General features: G+C 35.3%; 1 protein-coding gene across 7 annotated transcripts in view; it reads left to right on the forward strand.

Annotated features, from left to right (window-relative positions):
- The first annotated feature begins 2830 nt into the window (after window positions 1–2830).
- The window catches only part of LOC133834772 (uncharacterized), a 28991-nt gene continuing 9760 nt past the window's right edge, over window positions 2831–22061 (forward strand). For 2 of the 7 annotated variants that reach the window (XM_062264512.1, XM_062264513.1), the window contains exons 1-11: window positions 2837–3875; window positions 3956–4067; window positions 4501–4611; window positions 5540–5721; window positions 6988–7183; window positions 8951–9208; window positions 9865–10011; window positions 10964–11042; window positions 11739–11852; window positions 11952–12121; window positions 16609–16727. In XM_062264512.1, coding sequence (XP_062120496.1) covers window positions 3595–3875; window positions 3956–4067; window positions 4501–4611; window positions 5540–5721; window positions 6988–7183; window positions 8951–9208; window positions 9865–10011; window positions 10964–11042; window positions 11739–11852; window positions 11952–12121; window positions 16609–16727 — 1769 coding nt within the window. In that variant the 5' untranslated portion in view covers window positions 2837–3594. Of the gene's footprint in view, window positions 3876–3955; window positions 4068–4500; window positions 4612–5539; window positions 5722–6987; window positions 7184–8950; window positions 9209–9864; window positions 10012–10963; window positions 11043–11738; window positions 11853–11951; window positions 12122–16608; window positions 16728–22061 lie in introns of all 7 variants that reach the window. The other 5 variants (XM_062264511.1, XM_062264510.1, XM_062264516.1 and 2 more) reach the window with 4 other exon arrangements.

Below are 22061 nucleotides of genomic sequence, written 5' to 3' on the forward strand. Positions count from 1 at the left end.
TTGCCAATTTAAAAGCCTTTACTTTGGGGTGATAAGGTCAGATTGCCTGATAAAGAGCTGAAAGAATCTGAGTTTCTGCTGCTGAATGCAAAGTATTCTGCAGATTGGAGTCAGGAAGAGCTTAATGCTCTATGTTGCATAATCAATGAAGTACCATCTTGCACTTCTATAAGACCAAGAAAATGAATAGCAAAAAGTATATATATTGTGTAGTTGGGAAACAAAGAAAATCGCTAAAACTCACTTACTCATGACATATCCATAAAAGGAATTAAGAATGCACTTTCGAGAGAGTTGTAAAGAATCATATAATAGTTTTTAGTTACCATTTTTATTACATATAATAAAAATAGTTCATGATCTTCCAAAAGTAAATAGATGTTATTCTTTGCATAAGATTTTTTGTAATGTGATAGATCTTTCTTAGGTAATAACAATTATATCTTAGTTTCCAAATCCAATAATGAAATTTCTCAAGAACAACTTTATTAATAACAATGAAATATTTACAAATGAGCATATGAGACGCTCAAACTCTCGTACCACAGCCTTTCAAGAGGGCTGATATCTCCACCAAAGTTTAAATTATAAATCAAGTATATTTAAACCTTTGGTTTTGAAATTTAATCTATTAAGCTTTACATTTAAACCACAAGACTTAAAATTTAAACTACTTGCCTTAAAATTTAATCCGCAAATCTTAAATATCTTAAAATATGAACAACTAAACTTAAATGGCATCTAAATTTAATCCACAAGGTTTAAGTTTTATTCATTTAGGCTTAAATTATAAACATACTCTATTTTAATCTATATAATGTAATGTATGAATCTAATATAAAATTTTTATAATTTTAAACCAAATGTCTTAAAACTTAAACCACTATTTATAAATCTGAACCACAAGGCTTAAATGACATCATATTTAAACCACAATTTATAAATTTTTATTCATTTAACCTTAAATTATAAACCAAGTATCTTTAAACCCCTAGGTTTGAAATTTAATCCACTAAGCTTTAAATTTAAACCACAATGCTTAAAATTTAAACCACTTGCTTTAAAATTTAAACTGCAAGCCTTAAATGGCTTAGATCAAATGTTTCATGGCATTTGTTTGGTAAATTGCAGACACCCAGCTAAGTTTGAAAAGTTCAGCTTCTTGGCTAAAATCAAAGCTTGAAGGTTCCAAGGAAGAATTGAAGGCTAAAGAAAATTATTTGAGCAAGCTGGAAAGCAGCAATGCAAAATTTAATGACTTGCTTGTTGCATAGACAAGCAAACTAAAATCAAAATTGAGAAATGCTCAAGATAAAATAATTCTTGCCAATTCAAAACCCTTTACTTTGGGTGATAAGGTTAGATTGCTTGTTCATCTACAATGTGCAATAACATATGCCAAAGCTAGTCAAGACAAACAAATCCTTCTGTATTCTACAATAGCTGAGCAGTGAGGGCAGAGAAGCCAGACAAAGGAGTTTTCATTAGAGGGGCGGGAGATTCTACCACTGGAGCATTTCTGTGAGAAGTGTCGGAAGGCATTGAAGAATCAAGAAAGTAAAAGAATCAAGGGAAAGCTGAAGAAGAAGATTAATGTTTTTGGCTGATAGCATTTAAAGAATAGAAAGTGTTTGATAAAAGCTCTGATAAAGTAATGGATTGAGCTACTGAGTTTTGTATTTATAGAGTTTCATTAATACACCAAAACAATTTTTTAACAGCTTTATCCAAACCCAATTGTTCATTTAGGTAAACAGTTATATAAAAACAAACTCTAAATTAATTTAACAGAACCTTAGTATAATATCTAACATATTCATGCCAATCAACGATAGCTTTCATTGAGTTCAAGCTACATACCTTCAACTTTAATGTGAGGATAAAATCCAATTCTTTGTTCAAGGTGGCAGCAGGTGTTTGTTTTCTTAGATCAAGGCTTGCTCTATCAAGTACAAACCTACAGAAAATATAAAATCAATTAAACCAACAATTTTGGACAAATATGTACAACAATAATGATCCCAGAAATGGCCAGCACACATGTCAAACATCAGACAAGTTTAAGAATTTATTCCAGTATATTTAATTCCAAATCAAAGAGCCAAATATAGCATTAAAATAAAAATATATAAATCCGCAAATCATATAAACAAAGAGCAACAAACTCTTTTTTATACCAGAAATTTATAGTTTACATAGAGGCATTTTATCAACAAACTCCTAGCACTATAAATTTGTGAAAATGAAGAAAAACTCAACATGATAATAATAATAATCCCAATGGCAGATTTTTTGCAATATCATAATCACAGTTTTATTGAGTAATTTTATCAAACACTTAGAAGGCATTTTAACTTATGTATAATATAGAATATTCAATTTCATTTAACTTTACTAAATTTTTATACACATGAATGTTAATTTATATGTATGATTGTACAGTTCAAAAAATTAAAAAAAAAATAAAAATTGTGAAAGGAGGAAGAGAGAAATTTAGTTTCAAGCAAGGAGGAAGAACTCACCAAGAAGATTTGAGTGGCTGTGGCAGAGGAATAACAGTGCAGTGAAGAGAAAATCGCTGGTGGTGGAATATCTATGGAAGAAGGAGAAATCGTTCGATCGAAGAGGAAGTTGTAACTATAAAAGCCATATGAGTAAGGGTAATATAAGAATCACAGCTTTAAAAAAGTGGGTATATTTAGTTAACATATTGATCAGGGATATATCTAGTTAAGTTGGTTTAGAAACGGGCAATTATGAGAAACTCCCTTCGTAGAATGGTGTAAGCCCAAGAGATCAAACCCAATCTTTTGGATTCATACGGTTCCATTTGAGTGAATTGCTTCTCCGTTTAAGCAAACAAGCAAAAACCCAAAAATCCAGATATGCCCCATTCCCCTCCTCCCCCCGAATAAGTAGACATCGACGCATACCCAGATGACCTCGCCCAGCCGCTCGCAGACGAAGACCGTTTCCGTCCTCCGCAGGGCTTTTAAACTTCCATCGATACCTATCATTTAACAATATAAGTCTACCTTTTTGAGCACACATTAGAAGAACCCTTGTATCTCATTTCATTTTTGGGCAGAGCACTATCTCAACCGTACATACAGAGAAGAAACAAACGTACAAAGAAATATTCTCTACAGTTCTTTCTCCTTTAGTTTATTTGGTTTTATAAAAACCTCATAAAATCCACACCCTGGGGAGTGAAAAGGTTCACAAGGCACGCATCTCCAAAGGGTACCTCCGAGACACACATTTATATCTATATATTGATATGTTTTGGGTCTCTGATGATGATCTAGGGTTTTCGGTCTTCAACTCTTCGATCTATGCTTACATTATTTCCCCAGGTATTGTGAATTTCTCCTCGTTCACAGAGAAAGCCTTAAATCCCTAAATAAAATCTCTATCTCTCCAATTGGGTCCTCCGGCCATCCCGATTCGCGGGTTCTATACTCTTTATCGCTACCAGGTATCTCTCCAATTAAGCTATTCTTCTTTTCGGCTTCCCTATTCGAACGACAACCAGCGAGCCATGACCATTGTTCTCTCTCTGTAATCAAAGCGCTTAATTGGTTTTGTTGATATATGATGGCGGACAATTTGGGTGACCATGAGGAGCGTCTTGAAGAAGAAGAAAAAGACGACGTTGATTACTATGAAGACGAAGGGGATGTTGATGATGAAAATGAGGTAACAGAGTATACGTTCAGATTCAAGGAAGGTGTGAACCCTTTGGATTTTGTTGAAGATAATGTCTTAACTTCCCAACCTTATAAGCTATTCGAACGCCTCGAGTTCGAGTATGAAGCTCTAGCTGACAAAAAACGAAAAGCACCACCACCACTACCTCCACCTGATACGCACAGGTAAATTGCTCACAGCCTATTATTGTATTTTTTTTTTCTGTGTACTTCTTGGGACTTATTAGATATTACTCTGTAAGTAGTGAAGGAGCAGGTAAAAAGGCTAGGGTTGATGATGAATTAGGTGCTAGAAAAACAATGGAGGAGTCTATCAAAGCTATCAATTATGGCGGTCTTCAGAAGAGATCTAAACGGGTACTTTTCTCATTTATATAAATTATAATGACAAGGGGTGTTCATGTGTCACTGATATTTCTGTTGCCTTATGCTTAATAGTGCTAAGATTTTTTAAAATATCGTCGCAGTTGATAATCAATGTTGACAGTAATAATTAATTCTTCAGTCTTAAGAGGAGAACTTTTATATGGTTATCTAAATTTTGAAGTAGAGGAAAATAATCTTTTGGGTTTGGTAAATGAAGCTCTTTAACTGATTTTAACCCAATGGAGGACTAAATGTTGAATTTCATTGATTGCAGTATCTCTCAGAGATTGCATATAAATGTTTGTTTATATATAAATTTGTACATAAAGATTCGTTTATCTTTCAGAGATTGTTAATTAGTATCTTTGAGTCTCTTTTCTAAACACTATTTTGTCCACCCCTGATTTACATCTTATGATTCAAGCAGCCTAAGAAAAGAGGTAGGCAGAAAGGATCAAAAAATAAACCCAATCGTGAAGTGGCACAAAAGCTTGGTGAGGCTACTCTATATTTTGCACACGGCCGTTATGAAGAGGTAATGTGTTTAGCAAATTTGCTTTTTCTTCTATTAGTGCAGCTGCATAATTTTGGGGTTTACCTTCAGCAATTTGCTCTATCTTTAGAGTTGTGGTCAGATTATTATTTTTTACAATTTGTGTTAATGAAATGGCAAAGGGCATCACCAGTGCATGGGAAATTCCTAAGTGCAGTGGAATTTCAGAGTGAAAAATATATAAATAGAAAATAATGAATGGAGTGTCTCAGCTAAAATTTTAAGAAAAGTATTAAATACCTAAAAAAATAGGATTCAGCTTTCCGGGCTGGTGTGTGTTGTGTCGGAAGGATAGTGAAAATGTCAGCCATCTTTTCCTCCATTGTGAGTTTGTTTTAAAATTGTGGCATAGACTCCTTGATGAGTTTAGGTTGAGCTGGGCAATATCTCATTCTTGCGCAGAGCTACTGCTTTTTTATGTCAGTAGAAATAAGGGAAATCAAATTCTGTGGACTACTGCGGTGGCCGCAGTTTTGTTGTGTTTTGGCTACTGGTTCTGTTTTTGTATTTGGTCTTTCTTTTTGTTTCGGTTTTGTGCTGTTTTGTTTTTGTTGTAATCATGGTATTCCTCCGCCACAAGTGAGGTTATTAATAAACTGTGAGAGTAGACCACTCATGTACATGTAGTCTTCCTCTCTTTTTCAAAAAATCATTTTGCAAAATTAAATTATTCAATTTTCTTTTTTTTTTTTTTGGGTAGAAATGTAGCATGCTATATTAAATAGTTGGTTTTTTCAATATAATCGAAAAATATTGCTAGAAAATCTACTTATCAGGCATGGATTTTGTAATTTTATGTTTTATCTTATATGAGTGTTGTATTGACACACACATATATATATCATATGTATATCTATATATTTGTTTGTTATTTTTGCCTTGCTAAGGTAGTTCACATACACTTTTGCAGGCCATATCTGTGTTGCATCAGGTTGTTTTACAAGCACCAGTGACTCCTGATGCATATCATACACTAGGACTTGCCCATGATGCATTGGGTGATAAGAAGAGAGCCTTAGGTTTCTACTTGCTTGCTGCACATTTAATGCCCAAAGATTCATCCCTCTGGAAAATGCTTGTTTACTGGTCAATGTAAGGTTTTATTGTTGTTGATAACATTGTTTGAGACTACCTATTTTTTGGTATATTCTTATGTCCATATGATGAGTTCACCCAAACACACGGTAGATTGCTAGGAAACAGAGAGAAAGAATTGTGAAAGATAGCTACGGTTTTATTCACTTGGTCAAAATCAGCACATAGAACCACATGTTTTCGAGAGCCTGTCTCTCCACTCCACTTCACTATTTTCCCAACAACCACCCAAAAGCCTGATTCTTTCCTATTTATATTCCAGCCAAGTCATCAATCCTAACTAAAAGAAACACGACTATTAGATTTATAAACTGAGGTCTATCACCATATTGCATTATGTAATAAAAGAGGTCTGAGTTCTGGAGATTGCTTTAAGATTTTCTATTATTATAGATATTTCTTCATCCTTACTAACCTACTTAATTCATAGGATTGGCGCCAAAAAGAAAAAAGAAAAAGGAGATTCATTATTTCTAAGTGTAAAGAAACTTTGAAATGTTGAATTTTGTTCATTTATTGTGGTGGGAGTGTAGCAATTTTTTTTAAAGGGAATTGAATTTATTGGGACTGATTTCAAGTTGTGCTTTTTTGTCAATAGTTATTATATTTTTTTTTACGGATTACAGTGAATGGAGTGATAAATGTTGTGTTTGTGATTTATGGTTAGACAGATATTAATTTTCAAATAGTTAGGCATAGGAAGAGCTGGATTTTTTCCTGAATCGAGTTTAACACTGGATTTACTCTTTAGTTTCTATCTAAGGAATTTGTGGAAGATACCTTGTCTATTATTTTGATGGATTTGGCTTTTCTTCTTTAGCTATACTTGGCAAGAAAGAGGATATAGGAATGGATAAATACATGATCTAGCAAGGAAATTAGAGAAGGGATTGACACTTTACCTTGTTGCGTTTGATATAAGAGGAGGGAAAGACGTGTCCAATTACAGAGGGGATTAGAAATTTGTCTAAATTAATGATTTTAACTCCATATTCAAGTTTTTTCATAAATTCATTCTTAGTAAACAATCTCAATCCTCCCACTAATCCTCCAACCCCATCTTTTCTTCCACTTGCCCCTCCATTGTTCTAGGATGGTTGTTCTTTGCAGATGACTCCTGTTGTAAATTTCTCTCCCCACCTCCCCCCCCCCCCCCCTAATAAATGTTTTTTTGTTTATTATTCCTTTAATATATATATACACACACACATATGATGAAAAATCATCTGAACAAATCTACTTTCTATTTTGTATCAACTTCAGAGAAAGAGGAGATATTGATCAAGCAAATTATTGCCTTTCTAAAGCAATTAAAGCAGATCCTAAAGACATCCAATTAAGATTGCATCGTGCGTCACTCTATCTTGAGCTTAGAGACTATAAAAAGGCCGCCGAATCATATGATCAGATACATCAACTCTCTCCTGAAAATGTTGAAGCGCTGAAAACAAGCGCGAAGGTTGTACCTCTTCCCTTTTGTTTTTCTTTTATCCAATGAGATGCTATGGCTTTTTTTTTTTTTTTTTAAGATTTGACTTCATGAAGTAGGGATAACGGGTTCCTTCTTAAATTGAGAAGGGCATTGTGCTATATAAGCTGGTTTTGTGTCAAATTGAAATGTGCTTATTTGTTATGTAGAATTATAGATCTGTTGTTATTAATCATTTATATGTTTATACTGGGCACACGCACGCACACATATAAAGTGATTATGCATTATGAATATGATGATTTTTATCCAGACAATCATGAAAAGGGCATTCATGTCTTGTTATGTAGAATTATAGATCTGTTGTTATTAATCATTTATATGTTTATACTGGGCACACGCACACACACATATAAAGTGATTATGCATTATGAATATGATGATTTTTATCCAGACAATCATGAAAAGGGCATTCATGTCTTGGTATATAGTTATTTAATCTCCATAAAAATCTCTTGGTCACATCTCATGACCTTTATTTATATAATTACGTTCTTAAACTTTATTGTCTTTATATTTTGTAAGAAAATGAAAACTAAAAGGACAAGGTGCCATCGCACAACAGAAGCAAAGCTACCAAAAATCTTTCTAACTCATGTAAATTAACAACAAAGAGAATTTTGTAAACCCATTGGAAGTTGAAACTCTTTTTTATTTCCTCACTGCTATAATAAAGTTGCAGTTTTTTTCTTCTTCTTAATATAATATATAAATATATATGTATATTTAGAAAAGAAACGAAAACGAGATATAGATTGCATAACATATTATTATAGAACAGTCAAATGTGGACAAGCAGTCCACCAAAATCTCAACTCTAAACTATCATTTAACCAAACAGCAATCCCCAACAGTTTTATTCTAGAAAATTTTATATTATCCTCATTTTTTTGTAAAAAAATATTTTCTTATCTCCATAATTGTATTGCACCAAAAGTTGCCAAAAAGTGTTGGCTATTATTTATAAAAAGATTTTTTTTATAAGTAGCTACAATCTGGCATGAGTTAGCTATGAGTTGTTCGTGGAGAAGTTGAGTGTGAACAATATCCTTTAACGTTGGCGTCCTTATCAGTGTCTTTCTACCAGCTGGTGTGTTTGTTGTAAGAGGGGGTTGAATTGTCAAGTCACCGGTTTTTGTTTTGTGATTTGGCACAATCATTATGGTCTAGAGTTTGGGGGGAGTTTGGCTTGAGTTGGTGTTTGCCGGGTTCTTGCTATCAGTTGTTATGTTGTAGTCTAGTGGGGGATAAACGTGCAAATAAGCTTTGGCGATCTACTGTTTTGGCTTGTTTTTGGGCACTTTGGCTAGAGCGAAATAGCAGAATTTTTGAAGATAAGGTTTCCTTATGTGATCGCATCTGGGAGAGGGTTAAATTCTGGGTTGCCTCTTGGGTGTATCGGTCCAACAGTTTTGAGGGGTTATCCTTTTTAGACCTTACTAGGGAGTGAAGTAGATTTTTTTTTTTTGTATAGCTGGGTTGTGTTGTTTGTTTTTCTTTTTTTCTGTTGTGTTTGTTTTTTGTATGTCACCACGGTATTCCTCCGCCAAAAGTGAGGGTTATGTATTTATGTGAGTAGAGGTCAGTCTAAGACAAGGCCTCTGTCTCTTTTTTTCAAAAAAAAAAAAGTTCATAGTTTAGGTCATCGACTTGTCATTTTTCCTCAGTCCTAACATTTTATCACAAGTGTTATGATTTTATTTTGATTTAATTGATGTCTCTTGGTTTCTCTTTCAGCTGTACAAAAGATGTGGTCAGCTTGAACATTCTATCCACATTCTTGAGGACTATCTTAAACGTCATCCTACTGAGGCTGATTTAAGTGTAGTTGATTTGCTGGCTTCCACATTTATGGAGACTAATGACCATAACAAAGCTCTTCAGCACATTGAACATGCTCGGTCAGTCTGCAGTTTGGGAAAAGAGCTGCCTTTGAATTTGATGATTAAAGTGGGACTTTGCCATGTTCACTTGGGAAATCTGCATAGAGCAAAGGTTTGTGCTTGCATGGTTTAATACATAATTGTTTCATTTATCTATTGCAGATGCGAATTCTGTTAAATTAGTATTAACAAGGAAAATTATGTAGTTCGACTAAAAAAAATTGAATATGATATCCAATAGAATATTAATGTTGATTTTGACTTTTCCATTTTCTGAAATATGATATCCAAAAGTGAAAGAAAAAAAGAAGGATGCTTACGCAGCTAATGCAACACAAAAGACTAGTGTACAGATCAAGACTTTAGTAAAATGCAATGCTAATAAGAGACTGGGCTAACAAACCTTAGAACAGTGTTAAAGAAGCTTTAATATCATATAAGGAAACATTTGGAAGATCAGTCAACAATAGACTAAAAAGAGACTTCATTATGATTTATTTAGGAAAAAGTAAGCAAACAAAACCTGATAATAATTTGAAACTAAGCTACAAGGCTTTAGTGATTGTTTAAGAGCTTTATCTGTGAATTTAGACTTCAGTGTTTTTAATCAAGCTATAGTTTAGCTTCCTGAGATTTTTCCCTGATCTTTCATCTTCATTTTTTTTCCATCATTAATACAACTAAGTTTCTTTCTTTTTTTTTGGTTCAAAAAAATACTTTTATGTTGGATTTATTCCAGTTACCGAAGATTGGTGCATTTTTTTATAGACTTTTTTTGGTCCTCTGGAAGGGGAGAATGCTGCTCATCATATTGACTTGGTTACTGAAGTTGCTGACTCATTAATGAATCTTGGGCATTATGACTGCGCATTGAAGTATTATCTGATGTTGGAAGGAACAGCTGGCTGTGACAAAGTAATAATTTTCTTCCTTCCCTTTTCCTCTCTCTCTCTCTCTCTCTCTCTCTCTCTCACACACACACACACACACGTGCATGTTTTGGTCAAAGCTGCAACTTATTCCTATAAAGCAAAATAACGAAGTTTTCTTGCTACACATGCATAAATAATCATAAAAATCTATTTTGCTTTTTACTCATGCTGCAAATTCACTGTTTTTAACCTGTCCCACTTATAATGAAATGACAGATCATCTACTTATTATTAGAGCACTTACAATGGCTCCTTTATCTTATCCTTTAAAATAAATCACCAAAACTTACCCTTTCTATTTTACATACTAACTTTTACAATACACCATACATCATATATCAGTTTCTCTATTTTTTTTTTTTCTATATATTATTTAAATATTATATTTTTAATCTTTTTTATTCATTTCAAATATTAAAGGAATGAGGAGAGAGGAGAGAGATGCGGATTAAAAATGTTTAAAATATGAATATTGTTTTATAAATGAAGAGAAATACTGTAGTAAAAATGTAAAATTTTTGTATTTTACAAAATTTGATGGGGTGTTATTTTAACACCATTTCTTTATATTTGAAGAAAACTCTATATATGATACAAAAGCCACTGGGAGTGCTCTTAGCGGTTATTGCTGCTTTATTTATATATTAATACATGTAGGTGATGTAGCATATAAAGAGAGGTGGGACATGATGGGGACAAAAGATTATAATTTATATGGAGGATAATATAATATCTATGCAATTTAAAAAAGTATGGATACTACGGGGAATATAATGTAATTAACTCTTTATTTATCTGACAGCTTTTGTTTACACTATTTTGTGGATTGGACGACCTTACGAATTTGATCTCACACTATATCTATTTATTAGTCTATTTTTGGTTAAATTGCTTGATCTTATTAATCATCTTCGAAGAACACATTTAATTTGCAGGGATCTTTACATCTAAAAATTGCCCGTTGTTACTTATCCTTGAAGAATAGAGTCCAAGCAATTTTTTTCTTCAAGAAAGGTAATGGTCTCTCTTGTGAATTGTGAGTGACATGTATGGGTAATTAAGTATTGATTATACAAGCTGAAGAACAAAGGCAGATGATACTTTTTTATTTGGGTCGTGCCAGAAGATCTTTCTTCTTGTGTTCCACAAGTTAATATTACTTCACTTTTTTAGGTATTCAATATTTACCATTTTTCCTGCTATTTTCATTTTATATTATTTTGTATACTTTCTTTCAAAATGGTCCTCAGATTTTTTGTTTTTTGTTTTTCCTTCTCTGTAATGATCTCTCATTTTAAGTATATATTATCTTTTGACTTTGAAATCAAGATTGTTATAGAAATTTGAATCTTCGAAGTCTTTTTATGTGTCTCTTTTCATTTTGGTAATTGCTTTAGTCAGTTCAACTCTGACAGATTAAATTGGTGGTGTTATCTTTTAGCTTTTTTTTAATCACGTAATATATATATGTATGCATTTTCATTGTTACAGTTTCACCTCTTTTTTTATTAGCTGACATAGCTGTTGTAAAATTGTATACATTTTTCCCCTGTTAATATTGCTGCTTTTCTACTTTTCCTTTTAACTATGCTTTTCTGATTTCAAATAATGTAGATTATTGTTTTTAAATGTTAATGGATTACTGCCTTTTCATTTTAAATCACTTTACTAGTTTCTGCTTTATTTTGCCATTAACTACTTTTAATTCAGCCCTACATACGCTTGAGGACAATATTGATGCTCGATTGACCTTGGCTTCCCTTCTTCTTGAAGAAAGTAGAGATGATGAAGCAATTTTGTTGCTATCTCCCCCAAGGAATTCAGGTATCATTTGTTTTTATGAATTGGTATGTCTTACTGTTTCTCTTTTCCAACAAGAAATAATCATTTATTGGTATATTCTCTCTTGGCTCATATTTGTAGATCATACTGTTCAACATTCTGAGAAATCTAAACCATGGTGGCTACATGAAAAAGTAAAACTAAAGATTTGCCATATATACAAAGCAAAAGGAATGCTTGAGGAATTTGTCAATGCAATCTATCCTCTGGTTCGTGAGTCATTATATTGTTGTGAAACTCAAAAACAAAAGGTAACTACAAGGAAATCTCAAAATTTTCAAACTTATGCCACATGGAAACTTGCTTGAACATACTTCTGGTTTTCCAATGTATCTCTTTTGTTGGTTGTTTAGCTCTGGAGGTGCTTTTATCATTCAATTGACTTGTAGTGCATATTTGTAGGATGATGATTGGGCGTTTTAGTCTGATTTGCTTCATTTTGTCAAATTTGTGTAGAAATATAATTGTAAATACCTAGAGTATTTTGTACAGTTAAGTTTAAATTGACAGCTAAGTATAGGTTGTATTTTTTCCTTATTTTTTGTCTAGCTCTTTATATTCAGCCTATATATAGGCCATACTATATATAACAAAATGAGATTAGAAGTATTATTCACAAAATCCTACATGGTATCAGATAATTTGTAATCCAAAATTGGAAATCTTTCCAATTTTTTTTCTGCCCTTTCTTAAAAAAAAGACGGGTTCAGTTCTTTGAGGCTCAATCTTAGAATTCCGTTTTAAAGTTGTCTTCTAATCTCACCTCTTGCCCAGAAAGCTTGCCCCACCCCCGATCGGCAAAACCCCAAAGTTTGGGGTCCAGAATAGTGGCACGTGAGTCACACGCGCCACCTCAACCTCCAGCGGCTTCTCCCATGCGCCGACGCGTGTAGGCGTGTGACAACGCCTCCAACCGCCTTTCACTGGCGTCTTCCTCTTCACTCCCTGCTTCAGCTGTGACTCTTTATCTGGGGTTCTCGCACGATTTCGTCAAAAAGTTGCATCTTTGGCTAAGTTTTTTTCTTCTTCTAAGTGCATTTTTTTTAAAAATGTTTTTCTGTCTTTGCTGCATAATCTCATAAAAAAAAAAAAAAAAAATTCTAGTTCATGGCTGCTCTAGCCAACTCTTTTTCCTCAGAAATACCATCCTCAAAATTTTTCAATTTCCTAATTCAATGACTACTCAATCTCAGTCACTAAATCTCATAAATCTTCTCAAATTCATGGGAGTCCTCTATCAACCATTTGTCATGACGTCATCCCCTTCTGAAAAGACCAAAGTCAGCCATCTCTCAAACCACATTCGGATCCTCTTCGACAGTTTATGCAGTAGGCAGACCCCTCAACTGAGGAAAATGTCAGTATAGTGTGTCATCAAGGTTCGACATCTCAGACATCTACTGCAGCCTCCAACAAAGGTACTTGGGCAGCCTCCAACAAAGGTACTTGGATAGTTGATTCAGGGGTTTCCGACCACATGACGGGTGATTTCCAAGTCTTCACCACCTTCAAACCATGTGCTCATTCCCACAGTCAGAATTGCTGATGGATCTCTCTCAAAAGTGATAGGGACTGGCTCTGTAACATTATTAGATGACCTCCTTTCATTTGTTCTATTTGTTTCTAAACTAATTTGCAATCTTCTTTCAATTAGTAAACTTACTCGAGATCTTGAATTGTGTAACTAAATTCTATCCAAATCTTTGTGAATTTTAGGTTGAGGGCTCGAAGAAGGTGATTGGCAGTGCTGAAATGCATGATGGACTCTATATCATCAAGGATTCTTCTAAAAGTAAACAAGTTCACAAATCAAGTTGTGGTAACCATTCCAATTTAGATTCTGTTTTCAATTTTGTGTCTGTTTCGAAAGGAAATCTCGTCATGTTGTGACATTTTCCACTTGGACATCCAAATTTTGGTTATCTTGAAAAAAATTTCCTCAGTTATTTGTCCACAAAAGACCGAAATTCTTTCTTTGTGAAGCTGTCAACTTGCTAAACATACTTGAAACTCTTATCCCAGTCTTCCTTACAAACCTTTATAAGATGATACATAGTGATATTTGGGGACTCTCACGAGTAACAAATATTAGTGGATCTAAATGGTTTGTATCTTTTATTGATGATCATACTTGGACAACATGGACATTCCTTACGAAAGAAAAATTTGAAAATGCTTCCAGTCTTCAAACTTTCCATTTCATGATTTAAAATCAATTTAACGGAAAGATCCAAATCCTGAAAACTGATAGTGGAAAGGAATATTTTAACTCCATTCTTCATCCTTACTTGTTAGATCAAGGAATTGTTCACATTAGTTCATGTGTTGATACTCTGCGACAAAATGGAGCGGTTTAGAGAAAAAATAGACATCTTCTTGAAGTTCCTAGATCTATCATGTTCTCAAATCATGTTCCTAAATAGTTTTGGGGGAATCCTTACTCACAACCACCGATATCATCAATCGTATGCCTAGTCGTGTTAATACAATTTAAAGCCCCAAGAAATTTGTTACTTGCAACATTCCCTCATATCTCAGCCTTCTCCTTAGATCTTCCATTCATAGTCTTTAGATGTTCTACTTTTGCCTATGGTTTCAAGGAGTAGTGCAGAGTCAGAATATCGTGCTTTGGCCTTGGGTATTTGTGAAGGGATATGGATCAAAAGGCATATGAATGAATTGAGGTTTGACTCTCCCGAGTCCTTTAAAATGTACAGTGATAGTCAAGTTGTAATTAGCATTGCTAAAAATCAAGTTGTAATTAGCATTGCTAAAAATCCGGTTCACTGCGACAGAACTAAACATGTCGAAACACACAGATACTTCATTTCTGAGAAGGTGAATTCAAAGATCATTGAACTCATCTACAGTCCTACAAAGAAACAAATTGTCGACATCCTAACAAAGACTACCAAGAACAAGTATTGAAGAATTCAATTCTAATCTGGGTTTGTATAACATATACAACTCAGCTTTAGGGGGAGTGTTGAAATGTCATTATAAATACCTAGAGTATTTTGTACAACTAACTATAGGTTGTAATTGACAACTAAGTTTAGGTTTGTATTTTTTCTTTATATTTTGTCTAGCTCTTTGTATTCAGCCTATATATAGGCCATACTATTCATCAATAAAATAAGATTAGAAGTATTATTCACAAAATCCTACAATTTGTTCTTTGGGAATTTCTCTTTTTATTGTTTTGCTCTAATATGGTAGTCCACAGTCAAGTGAAATAATATTTGACTATTTTTTTTTTTTTTTGAAAAAAATGAGAAAGAGGTCGAAGAAACCTCCTCTCAATAACAATAAAAACCCTCACTTATGGCGGAGGAAAACCTTGGTAACAAAGGAATAATGAAAACAAAAATTACATCCATAAATACACCCATTCCCTACGAAGGGCCAAAAAGAAAACATCCTCAAAATCTTTCGTTCTATACACCCACGTGGCTACCTAGAATCTAATCTTATCCCAAAGAGTATCCACTGAAGAAGAGGACTCGTCAAAGATCCTACTATTCCTCTCCAACCAGATAGCCCAAAATAATATTTGACTATTCCTCAGGGAGACGTCCCCTCTTTTATCATTATTTCATATAATGCTTTGTATTAGCAAAAATTGCTGCCTTGTAGGGTTTTGTGTATTGCCAATTGGAAATCAATTCTAAAATGTAGAACTTATGGCGCCTTCATGTTCTCCATTGTGCAAGAGGCTGGCAGCGTAGCACTAGTCACCATTGCTCTCAGCATGACTATCCAGGATTCACTGAGTTATTTACTTTCCTAGATCTGAAAAGAACCAAATCCCTGCCATTTTGTTTGTCTATCTTAGTTGCTTGTGAAAGCTGAAGTAAAGATATTGTACCTTTGTGAATTAGAAAACTCATAAGAACTGGAGCCAGTAAAACCCCAAACAGAGAAACGATAGGCCAAACTATAGTATATTATTGCTGAAATTAAAAGGGAAATACAAAAGGAACCTGGAATCCTCCCTAGAGCTCAGAGCTTACCACAATTCACCACATATATTATGCCCCTTCTCTCACCCCACTTCACATTTATATAAAATTCTAATCACGTACTTATTCTTACTAACAATCCAGTCACATTCACTTACAGCTGTCCTATTATAACCCATTCCTGACAAAAACATCTTCATAGGTATGCTGAATTTTGATTTTTTATAGCTGCTAAGAAAGGGAATGAATATGGCTTCAAAATAAAGGAAGTACAGGTTCATGAAAAATCATCCATGCTGTGGGATATCAATTAGAAGAATTCTTGGCGTTGCACTACCTATTGTTTTTTTTATGCAAATTGTTATTTTGCTTAGAAAATCAATGGTATTTGAAAAATTCTTGGCTTTGCTCTACCTATTGTTTATAATGTAAATTGTCATTTTATATGGAAAGAACACTGTCATTTGAAAAATGGATTTTGGTATTGAGGCCTTAAACTTATGGTTATTTATTTTAAGCTCCAACCAGTAAATTATCAATTACCATATTTATTTTTTCGGTTTGCTGTTTTTGTCCTTCATCTTTTAATTTTTATTTTATTTTATCTGTGATAGATCACCCTTCCCACTTATATTTGTTCACTTGAAACACTTGTCAATTTTCAAGTGAGAAAAAAGGATCAGAATGAGAGATCTGCGTGTAAGAGTTAAACGTACTTATTGATTCAAGACATTTAATTATGTGCTAATTTCTTTAAACTTTTGTTATCAATTTAGGTTAAAGTGAGAAAAAGGCTTAAAATGAGAGATCTACATGAAAGAGTCAAAGTACTGGATAATCGTGGAGCTGATAATTTATTTCATGGATTTAGACCTGTTGCTACTAGTGCAGATTTGTAAGTGGCGAATTTTACTATGCTCTTTCTTCCTAGTTGATAAGCCTCCCATACATTTTGTCTATAATTGGAGAAAAGCGTCTAAATAATCTAGAGGAACAAAAAATACTTGTATTTTTTGTATTCATTGTATTCAGTTTGTTATTTCAATTTTGTATCCCGTTGGCAACTTATTAACGAGTCTAAGGGCTGGGTTTTCTTGTTCTTAGAGGATCCTAGTTGGCATCACTTAGTTCGAAATAATGTCTTTATATGTGGGAAAGTTCCTTCTTTAAAGGGTCGCTAGGGATTGAGAAGAGTTGACTCTTTAGGAGAGACCAATCCTCTTGAAAGATTGGGGTAGGAGAGAACAAGCCTATCGAAAGCTTGTATTTGTTTAGTTGCTATTTGTTTCAATAAAAGGGTTGTGAGGGAATTTTTTCCAGATATCATTGTTGAAAGTTGAGAGTTTAATTCTTACTAAGAAAAGACTTAATTTGGTGTGGTGAGCTGCGGACATGGGACCCAAGAAGGCAATTGAGAGATTAGAAACTTCAGCCAGCCTTGAAGAAGAGATGGAAGCCATGAAATGGGAGATGGGTGCAGTGAAGGAATCTATTCAAGAAGTGGGTAGACAGATGCAACAACAACTACAAAGCTTCTTGGAGAATCAAGAAAGATCAAAAAAGGCACAAGACTTAGAAGAAAGCAAGGGGAAAGGGACGGAAGTCAAGAACTCTAATGTAGGAGCACCCAAGGACACTGGTAGTGGGTCTAGGGCAACACCCGAACAAGTGGGTCGAAGGGACAATCACGAGGCCGAAGATTTTAACTCAGGAAGAATCCAGAGCTTCGACCATCAATGACAGGAGCATCGATTGAGGAAACTAAAAATGTTGAAATTTGATGAAGAAAGTCCAGATGGCCGAATTATGCAAGCAGAGAGGTATTTTTCTTGCTACAATTATGATGAAGGTGAAAAGATTGAAGCTGCCTTCATTTCGTTCTTTGGTGATGCATTGATGTGGTATCAATATGAGAGTAAAAAGAGGGCTATATTGAGTTGGGAAGAGATGAAAAGGCTTGTGCTGAAGCATTTTAGTGATACACAAATGGGGTCCCTTTATGATCAATTAAATAAGAAGGGTCAGTGGGCGAATGATTACAAGAAGAACTTCAACAAATTATTAGCCCCACTTGACAGCATAGCTCCGGAGGTACAACTTGGAACATTTATCAATGGATTAGATCCATCAATTAGGGTGGAACTAAGGGTATTACGGTCCCGAAACGTAGACGAAGCAATGGAGATTGCCCAGGATATTGAAGAAAAGGTGAGGACTGCAAGTGCTTTGCGCCATAAAACAGGGGGATTTGGGCGCATGACTTACCAAGGACCCAGCTCTAGTATTGGCCCAACAAATTTTAGGAATATTACCACTCGAACCCAAGGGGAGGTGAAGCGGCTGATTGAGGCACAAATCCAACAAAAGAGAAAGAAAGGGCTATGTTTTCGTTGTGACAACAAATGGGCTCCAGACCACCTATGCAATAAAGAGGAACTCAACATCTTGATGGTACTTGAGGAGATTGATGATGCACCATCTGAGCAGGAGTTCGAAGAGCAAGACAAAGAAGCACTTGAGTTGGACTCTATTGAAGTAAACAAGGCTGTAGAGATTTCTCTGCAGTTGGTAGCAGGATTGTCTTCCAATAAACCCTGAGGCTGAAAGGATAAATTGGGACCAATGGGGTAATCGTCCTTGTTGACCCTGGGGCTACGAATAATTTCATTTCTAAGGACATAGTATCACAGCTAAAATTCCTATAACCTTGACTGGAGCTTGTGGCATGATGATGGGAAATAGCGACTCGATGAAGAATGAAGGGGTGTGCAAGAATGTTGATGTCCACTTCCAAGGAGTGGACGTTTGGGGTGACTTCTTACCATTAAAATTGGGAAGTGCAGATGTGATTTCGGGTTTACAATGGCTAGCAACCTTGGGCATGACGCACACGAATTGGAAACTCCATTTCCAAACCATGGAGTTTTGAATTGGGAACCAGCAGGCCACAATAAGAGGTGATCTGACTCTTGGCAGGAGCTTAGTGTCCTTAAAAACCATGTACAAGACATTATTGGCAGAGAAGAATGGATTTTTGGTGGAGCTGAATAGGGTAGAAAATAGACAGCCAATGAACGGAGAAAAGTGTCCTCCATTTTTACAAGGTATCTTGCTCAAACACGACTCCCTTTTTACACAACCAGAAGGGCTGCCACCTCAACGACACCATGAGCATGCCATCACTCTCCAGCCCGGAACAACCCCAATAAGTGTGCGACCTTATCGGTACCATCATTATCAAAAGCTGAATTTGAGAAACTAATACAAGAAATGCTCTACTGGAATCATACAGCCTAGCAACAACCCCTTTTCAAGCACAAAAATAGGATGGCTCTTGGCGTTTTTGCATTGATTATACGGCTCTTAACCGCGCCACTATACCAGATAAGTACCCGATACCCGTCATTGAGGAGTTATTAGACGAACTTAATGGTGCCTTAATTTTTTTTATACTTGATCTCAAATCAGGTTACCATCAAATTCATGTTAAGGAGGATGTACACAAGACAGCATTTCAGACCCACGACGACCACTATGAGTTTTTGGTGATGCCTTTTGGTTTGACAAACGCCCCTGCAACTTTCCAGTCACTAATGAATGATGTCTTTTGTCCCTATCTGCATAAATATATTCTGGTATTTTTTGATGATATCCTTGTCTACAACAGAACTGAAATGGAGCATGTGAAACATTTGGACAAAGCTTTCAGCATCCTTTGCACCACCAACTCTATGTTAATAAGAAGAAATATGCTTTTGGGAAGAAGGAGATTTCTTACTTGGGGCATATCATTTCTCAAAATGGAGTGGCAGCTGACCCAGAAAAGATTAAAGCCATGATGGAATGGCCCATGCCTACAACACTCTCCTTGGGGGATTTCTTGGCTTAACGGGGTAATACAAAAAATTCGTTGCAAATTATGCAAGGATTGCACAACCACTCATGGACCAGCTACGGAAAAACCAATTTGGATGGAATTCAACTGCTGAAGCCACCTTCCAAAGCCCTCAAAACAGCCATGATTTCAGTCCCAATCCTCACCATGCCTGATTTTTCAAAACCTTTTGTTGTAGAGACGGATGCATCAGGTTTTGGCTTAGGAGCAGTGTCTATTGCTTATTTCAGTCAAACTTTGGGAGAGCAAGCGAGGAAGAAATTGATTTATGAGAGAATTAATGGCTATAGTTTATGCAGTAGCTAAATGGAGACCTTAGTTAATGGGCAGAAAGTTTATTATTCGGACTGACCAACAAAACTTGAAATATTTGTTGGAACAAAGGGTAATAGGAACCGAGTATCAAAATTGGGTATCCAAGTTGATGGGCCTCAACTTTGATATTGAATATAAGTTTGGCGCAAGCAATCGGGTGGCGGATGCACTATCGCAGCAATAAAGAGCTCCAAAAATTGGTAGTAGCTGCTGAATGGAAATTATGGCCCGAGTTAGAGAAAGAAGTGGCTGTCAATCCCTTGTTGGTAGAGATTACAAGTGATATTTAGCAGGGACAGCTACATCATGGGTTTTCACTACATCAAGGTGTGCTCTACTACAAAAACAGGTTAGTTATTCCAAAGAAATCAAGCCTCATCAGTCAGATTTTGAAGGAATTCCATTGCACTCCCATGGGGGGACATGTCAGCGAGCTGAAAACATATAAAAGGGTGCAGGCTGAGCTGTTTTGGGAAGGCATGAGGACTGATGTACAGAATTTTGTGAGAAATTGTGCCATATGTCAACAAAATAAATACCTCACTACCACCCCAGGCGGCTTAATACAACCAATACCTCTCCCAGCTCCAGTTTGGGACGATATTACTATGGATTTCATAGAGGGATTGCCAAAGTCCGAAGGGTGGGATACAATCTTAGTAGTGGTGGATTGATTACCCAAGTATGCCCATTTTTTGAAACTGATGCACCCTTTCACAGCCACTACAGTTGTAGAATCTTCATGAAGGAAATAGTCAGATTACATGGCCTTCCTCACTCCATCATATCTGACAGGGACCTTCCTTGGTAATTTTTGGAAGCAATTATTCACACTCCAAGGCACCCAACTTAAACGAAGCACAGCCTGCCACCCTCAAACGGATGGCCAATCCGAGGTTCTTAATAGATGTTTAGAGACCTATTTAAGGTGTTTCACATATGAGAACCCCAAGAAATGGTTCAAATGGCTAGCAAGGTCCGAATTCTGGTACAAAGCTTCTTACCACTCCTCTCAAATGCACTCCTTTCAAAGCTCTTTATGGACGAGACCCTCCACCATTGCTGCCATATAGACAAGGGACTGCTGTAGTATTGGTTGTAGATGAATTGCTGGAATCACGGGATGCCATCCTAGACGACCTTCAGATGCCTTTGCTGAGGGCCCAACAACAAATGCAAAAACAAGCTAACTCTAAGTGGCATCATAAAGAATATCAAGTCGGTTTGTTATTTCAATTTTGTATCCAGCTGCCAACTTATAATGAGTTTAAGGGCTGAGTTGTCATGTTCTTAGAGGATCCTAGTTGGCATCACTTAGTTTCAAATAATGTCTTTATATGTGGGAAGGGTCTTTCTGTAAAGGGTAGCTAGGGACTGAGAAGAGTTGACTCTTTAGGACAGACCAATCCTCTTGAAAGATTGGGGTAGGAGAGAACAAGCCTCTCGAAAGCTTGTATTTGTTCAGTTGCTGTCTGTTTCAATAAAAGAGCTGTGAGGGAGTTTTTTCCAGATATCATTGTTGAAAGTTGAGAGTTTAATTCTTACTAAGAAAAGACTATCACTAGTTCTATGGGTTTATCTTTTGTTTTCTCCAATTTTCCCTTACATTTTTACTATGCTATGTTCGGAGTGTAAGATATTTTCCAAAATAGGTGTACTCAAAATGAAGTGCCCTTTTGTGCTTCTACTGCATGCGCAGGAAGGATATACATAATGAAATTCTTAGGTTATGTGGCATATGTGCATGGGTTTTTCAACACAAGTCATTCGCTATATGCATGGGTTGAGATTAATTTCGGTTCAAGTCATTCTTTGTAATGCAAACCTATGAGAATATCCTGTTTAATGTTAAAAATAACATTGGCTCATTTAGTGAGTCAGAAATTCTTCACTTTTTAATAAAAAACAAAAAAGGATAACTACTAATGTTCTTCTTGTATGGGCCTTAAGAATCCTAACCATGAGAGATGATAACACACACACACACATTCTTCACTTTTTAATAAAAAACATAAAGTG

The sequence above is a fragment of the Humulus lupulus genome, chromosome 5 (assembly GCF_963169125.1).
Source record: "Humulus lupulus chromosome 5, drHumLupu1.1, whole genome shotgun sequence".
Lineage (NCBI taxonomy): Eukaryota > Viridiplantae > Streptophyta > Magnoliopsida > Rosales > Cannabaceae > Humulus > Humulus lupulus.